The sequence below is a fragment of the Astyanax mexicanus genome, chromosome 1, assembly GCF_023375975.1.
Source record: "Astyanax mexicanus isolate ESR-SI-001 chromosome 1, AstMex3_surface, whole genome shotgun sequence".
NCBI lineage: Eukaryota > Metazoa > Chordata > Actinopteri > Characiformes > Acestrorhamphidae > Astyanax > Astyanax mexicanus.
This window is the reverse complement of record NC_064408.1, coordinates 95,364,174-95,370,712: the sequence shown is the minus strand read 5'-3', so window position 1 is coordinate 95,370,712 and position 6,539 is coordinate 95,364,174. Positions and strand designations below refer to the sequence as shown.

At 37.0% G+C, this 6,539-nt stretch overlaps 1 protein-coding gene across 1 annotated transcript; it reads right to left on the bottom strand.

The window, feature by feature from the left end:
• On the bottom strand, positions 1 to 6,308 carry spag6 (sperm associated antigen 6). Its single transcript, XM_007249052.4, has 11 exons — positions 6,158 to 6,308; positions 4,671 to 4,766; positions 4,297 to 4,463; positions 3,741 to 3,924; positions 2,868 to 3,073; positions 2,242 to 2,415; positions 1,601 to 1,753; positions 1,029 to 1,220; positions 600 to 716; positions 336 to 481; positions 1 to 194 (listed from the first exon to the last, which is right to left on the bottom strand). The coding sequence occupies exons 1-11, from the start codon at positions 6,180 to 6,182 to the stop codon at positions 131 to 133; spliced, it is 1,524 nt and encodes a 507-aa protein (XP_007249114.3). The 5' UTR covers positions 6,183 to 6,308; the 3' UTR covers positions 1 to 130.
• Between the last annotated feature and the right edge of the window lie 231 nt (positions 6,309 to 6,539).

Sequence of the window (6,539 nt, the reverse complement as noted above, 5' to 3'; positions counted from 1 at the left end):
CAGGTTTGTGTATAGTTTATTTCTTTTTGACACATATGGTTCCATTTACATACTCCATAAAGTAAAACACACAAGTTAACTAAAAAGTGCTCCACATCCACAAGGTCCCAGGGGCAAAAACAAGTTTATCTTAAGAAGGCTGATAGTTATCTACCCTCTCCAGCAGGACTTCTGAGTATCCAGGAGAATAGTACCTGTTAAAGCAACACAGATAAGAAAAAAATATATTACAAAAAATCTCAATAATTCAATAACACTACTGCACTTGAACTGGTTTCTAATAAGGTTATATGATTTATATTGTTATATGATTTAATGAAGTTTGTTGTATTAACCTGACTATCTCCTCAGGGTAGCAGTTGTTGATCGCGTTGATGTGCTCCTGCAGAGCAGAGCCAGGTTCTGCTTTGATTTCCTGCACCTTCTTAAGGCCTCCACTGGTCACAAACAAACGACGTGCTTTACTGTCATGTGGAAGGACCTTCAGGAAATGGAGACAACCGACAACAGACCCATCATATATTTAAGTTCCCAAATTCTGGTTTAAATCAGAAACATTATTGGGCAGCATACATGATTGTTATGTCCCAGTCACCTACCTTGCTGAACTGGCAGATGACATGTTTCAGGATGTTGCTGGGAGCTTCATAGAGAAGGGGCTCCAGTGCAGGAAGGTAGGTGCACTTCTGAAGAATATTCTTTAAGGCCTTCTTTGCCTAAATTGTGGAAATAAGAAGAGCAGTGATCATGGTTGTTTTGTAAGGTACTGCAGCTGGTAAAAAAAAAAAAAAAACCTTGTCAACTTGTCAATTTTCAAAAACGAACAGTTTACATGTAAAGATTGGTGGCTAATAGTTGTTAATACATATTTTTTTCAGTTTAAACCCTGACCGCAAGATAGCAGTATTATACCAGTACTCAGATCCCTCTGATCGGATTGCTTAGAAAAGTTAACTTTTATTTTATGCAGATTTATTTATGCAGATGGTATTTCCAGAACTGTCATCAGTACTGGTGAACATGCAAACCTTGACTTGCAGGTCTTCAGAACTCTGTGTGTCCAGGTACAGATTAAGGAGTTTTGGCAGCACATTTGCTGCTGCCACAGCTCGTGCATGCTCAGGTGTGTGTTGCCCAATCTGGCCAAACGCCCAAGCTGTAGCTGCCTTGATGTGGTCCTCTGATTCCTCTGCCATGCAAATAGCCAACTGTGGCACCCCCTAGAGGACAGATATAAGAATACAAAACTTACCAACTATTACAAGCGTGTAATACTACCTTTCACAATAGTGCCAAAATAAAATTGCATAACATATCTTATGGATCTCTTTATACATTTAATGGAAAACTGAAAAAATAAAATAAAAGTATATTTTTATTTACTGTTGTTCTACAACATCATTGGAGCAGCTTTAGCTAAATCTAGAACTGGTAACCAGATTGAATCATGCATTTACCAATTTTTAGCTTATGTTTTTCTAAACATGCAGGCAAATGATATGCCAAATGCGGGTGTCATTTTTCTGATTGCAAGGACAATTCCAACAGCAGTTTAGCTTATGACTTATAAAACAAGCAATATTCAGATGTTGTCACACACCTTAGAAACAATGACAGCCATGGCGAGGTTCTCAGAGTGCGCAGCTATGTAGCCCAGCATCATAATCCCAGGCAGGCGCACGTTCCCCCTGGAGTCTCCGAGGTAGTCAATCACAGCTGCTACACCCCCAGCATTCACAATCATTTGCGATAGCTGAAGAGAAACACATACACACATACACTCACATTACCTTTGTCCTTACTGGATTCAATACATGACAGTATCTACAGAGGCTTGAAAATGTTTGCACCCTGGTTAAAATAAGTCTTACTGTAAAGATAAAAGAATTCCAACAATGTATCGAGACTGGGGACTCCTGAGAATAATGTAACGAGGCAGTACTGGGATTTGAACTTAAGATCTATCTTTTGACAAGAATAAAGTTAGACAATTGTGGCACTTTGAAGCAGCAAAATTACAATATATATAACAAACTGTTCTGAGTAAGTCTCCCCAAAGTTCTTTACATTCTTTCTTGGACACACAATTGCACAAACTGTTGAACTGCCTGATCTTTAGCAGATCATAAGTTTAAATCCTGGGAACAAGATGTCTTTTCTTGGTAATAAGCCATATGCCCTTATTTCTGCAGTATGAAGTGATTTAGTGAATATGTATGCAGTTTTGTATGCAGAAGGTACCTCAGGTGTGTGCTTTGTGATTTCCCGCATCATTGTAGTCACATTCTTCTTTACATACTCATCTGGGTCCTTCAGGCTGGATAGCACAGCTGGGAAAATCTCAGCCTCCACCACCATCTCCGCCAGGTCCACTGAGTGCTTTGAGATTTGGCCAAGTGCTGAGAACACTTGCCTCTGTAAAGGAGCAGACTATAATTAGTGGACAAGAATTCTTCTAGGCCCCCCTTTGTCATACAACATTTGCCTTAAAATGGCAAAATGTTTCCTTAATTTTTCCTCAATCAAACAAGCAAGGAATTTATGTGTAGATTCTAAACTTTCAATTACCGCTACGTTTGTAAATTCTTTTGAATTTTATTATGATTTAAGTTTAACAATGTTTAATTGTTGGTATTTAAAAAATATATTTTTATAATGTTTTTTACGTACAGTGTAAACTATTTTTATTCCATGTAATTTTGTGGCATTTCTATTGGTCCATTTTGACACAATGTAAGTGTAGACAGGTTCAAATTGCATAGTAAAAGTAGAAGTAAAATACGGCATGACAGTGGCCCAAGGGTTACACTTGATTACCGCTGACTATACATAGTATTCCTATTAAAGATTACAGCAGAGGCTCTGACCTTTAGTTTGGCATCCGGGTTCAGGGTCATCTGTGCCAGATGGGCAATGGCTCCTGTGTCTACCACTGTTTGTGCCAGTTCAGGCGAGTGTTTAGCAATGTCACTCAAAGTAGAAGCAGCGATCCTCTTCAAGGCAATCTCAGGCTCCTGGATGCACAGCACTAGTAGAGGAACTGCCCCAGCATCCACCACAGCCTGAGCCAGTTCTGCAAATTAGTTATTGATAAAAAGAGCTTTACATGATCAGTCTAAACAATCACTTTTAATTTTGATTATTAATTATGAATTGTGTGTTTTATGATATGATCTATTACAATCATAATTCACTTTTATTACCCTTTTCCATCTTTTGTTGTCCCTCAGAATTAAATAGGCTGTTCCTTACTTTAAACCTTTTAAACTGAAATACATAGTGGGACAGTTTTTCTGAACTTAGTTTTGAATAGAGATTTTCTAGGACTGTGCTTAATCTCTGTCCATGAAACTGACCCTATACGTCCACAAACTTGTGGATACCCATTTTAGTGAATGTCTTTATCTACTTTAAGTTGATGACACATATGTGCAAATGAACACCCACAGCTTGTTGAGTCCCAGTAGAGAAGTATTGCCAATAAAATAGGACTAAATCCAGACATGGGCTGAAGAGATATAAAACTTTGAGCTATGGAGCAGTGAAACTGTGTTCTGTGGAATTATGGTGTAGCACCCAATACTTCAAAAGAACAATGGTTGTTTTTGTAGCTTGTTGTCAATATATGAAACTTATTGTCTTGGCAGGGAATGATACGTTTTGAAACGTTTCATTTAAAATGTGATGACAATGTAAATGACTACAATATGGATCTTATAAAAACAACTTTAGGGACTTACGTGCATTGTGTCGGGCAATGTATCCCAGTGCCCATGCAGCAGCCTCCTTCACTCCAGGATCAAACTCCTCCAGGGAAACAACAAGAGCATCTAGAGCTCCACAGTCCACCACCGCCTGGGCCAGCTCCGCTGAGTGCTTAGCAACCGCTCGAAGGACAAATGCTGCTGCCTTCTTATAGAAGCGCTGCAGGGCAAACAATAATGTCAGATTTAAAGAGAAACACAAGAAAACACACTACTCACTTCAGTAAGCTTTTAAGATAAAGTAGAGCAGAGACAAATTGACAGTGAAAGCTGTACACCCTTTTAACATGTCCCCTGATCTAAAATACACAAGAACCAACATCTGTATACTTCTGGACATATAGGGTCAGTTTCCTGGACAGGGTTTTAGCCTAGTCATACAATATATTTTCCTGTAGTTCAAGACTAGGTCTAATCCCTGTCTGGGTAACTGCCCCATAATATAAGACACTGTTGAGTGTCTACCCAGCCAGACATTTTTCATTTTGCATCAAGCCTGGTTTATTCAGGAAAAGTTAAAAGAACATCTTACATTCTGCTCAGCCAGTGAATAGACAAGCTGAGGAAGGATATCTGCCTTTACTATTGCATCAGCCAAGTCATCATTGTAATTGGCAAGCCTTCCAAGAGCCAGCGCTGCTGTTTGTTGAACGGTGGGAACTGCATCCAACAGTAGAGGCCTCAGGAGGGACATTACACCTGAGCCAGACAGAGAAAGAAGGTACATAAAAGTACACAATGCTCTTTTCATTCATTTCAGAACATCAGAAGCACAAGGAAGCTAGATATGATGAGTGGACTGTACTGTATTAAGAGGCTGTACTACTGGTGTACTTTGTGAGAATAGATTTGTAAGTCATGGTTAGCCTGCTGCCTTTGCAATCTGATTTTGTATTGACTGCTCACCTGCATTTTGGAGAGTTTCGATGTTTTGTGGTCTTGTAGCGAGGTCTGCAACTGTTTGGACAAACTGTGTCCGAGCCTTCTGATACTGCTCAAACACTGAATCAGGAAAAATGTTCAGACATTAAGTTAAATTTAGCTGGAGACAGTTTAGGGGCATGAAAGGGGTTGAAATATTTTTGATTATCCAGTCTAGTCATGTGCATTTGACACTTTTAATTTTTCTTTGTCAGGTTTGTCATTTGAGACCTTTACACTTAAAGGTTAAACCTAAATTAGAGCTGGACAATACATTGATATTTCATTATATTGTGATAAATTTTCTTAAGCATATAGAGGATCTCATCAGAACTAAAAAAAAACACTGACCAAACTGTACATTTCATTACACAGAGTGTGTAAATAAACCTGTTTAAAGGGATGGAGTACAGAAAATTAAAAAAATAAAAATAAAAATCATTGTGCTATGCAGAGTATTTGAATAGCAGAAGAGCAAAATCTGCCACTACTGATGCATTTTGTCTGTGTGTCAAAATACAATTAAGACTGTTTATCATGAACATCTCTTTAAGCATTATGATATATTATTTTTACCATATCACCCAGCAGCTGTATCATTGCATACACCGAAGTTGGTTACTTTTATAGTATTCATATCAATATTGGAATTGTATCGTACCGCTTCTAAGGAACAAACATATCATGATGTAGATATTTTCTATATCACCCAGTCCTAACCTAAATGTATGAAAATAATATACAAAAAACCCATACAAACTCATTAGAAGAAAGATGCTATCTATTTAGCATATTTTTTAATATGATACAGTTGTCTGATTTTTTATGTCAATACAATCCAATCACACTATTAGATGAGAGATATCTAAAATGTTGTTCTATAATGTGGGAAATGTGACTCAGTTCAATATATAACCACGTTTTAGATATATGTTATCCTAGTTTCATTGTATTACCACATTTACCACAAGAAAACACATTTTTCCATGAAATAAAAGCCAAATTGTAGACATGTAAACAATTTGGATGTTCATTCTTTTTTAAATCTCAAATGTTAGCAAACCGCTAGGTCCCAAACTGATAACTATACTGTGGTCTTAAATATTTAAATTTGCTGGCTAAAAGACTAAGTTACCTGTCTATCAAAGTCCAGTAAATGTAACCAAAATGTTTTTTTCTTGCCATCAAATTGATCAAAATAGCAAAATAATTGTAGTAATTCTGAAGACGTTTTTTTATGTAGTTTCACAGCTGGAGCTCAGTAAAAACATTTTTCCTTTACACAAAAAATTAACCTTGTATAGACACCTGTAGAACAGTTTGACCTTATATAACGTTACCAATCACCATATTTCCCCCTATTTCCCCCTATTTTTACCTGCCTTACTGAACTGTATCCACATTCAGCTTCCAAATCAACCTGTAAAGTCGGTTCTTCTGCTGTCAGTTTTAAGGCTAAGACCATTTCTCACCTTGTAGAACTTGTCGTTGGCTCATATTTATATGTAGAACCGAGACTGGACTCAGAACCGCACACTTTCTCTGTATCTATCTTCTTCTTCTGCCTCTGTTTAGAGAAGGCGGGCCACAGTTGGCATGGCAACCACCCGGAAGTGAGAGACAATTTGTTTTATTTTTGTTTTAAACTTTAAACTAAAGTGAACTAAACTACATTTTATTTCACTTCAAAGTAAAAATAACTGAATTAAATAGAAAAATTTAGTAAAAAAATATATATTAATGTCGTAGAATAAAACCATAGAATAAAAAATACAAAACAAAAAACATTAGGCAAGGAAACTTCTATACTATAATAAAATACAATGTGAAAAATTGGCTAAATATGAAAAACTC

Coding starts and splice junctions, on each gene's coding strand:
- spag6 (XM_007249052.4), bottom strand. CDS start 6,182: ATGAGCCAACGACAAGTTCTACAAG. Junction 3,074..3,740: donor CATTGCCCGACACAATGCAC/GTAAGTCCCTAA, acceptor ACTAATTTGCAG/AACTGGCTCAGGCTGTGGTG. Junction 717..1,028: donor CTGAAGACCTGCAAGTCAAG/GTTTGCATGTTC, acceptor TCCACAATTTAG/GCAAAGAAGGCCTTAAAGAA.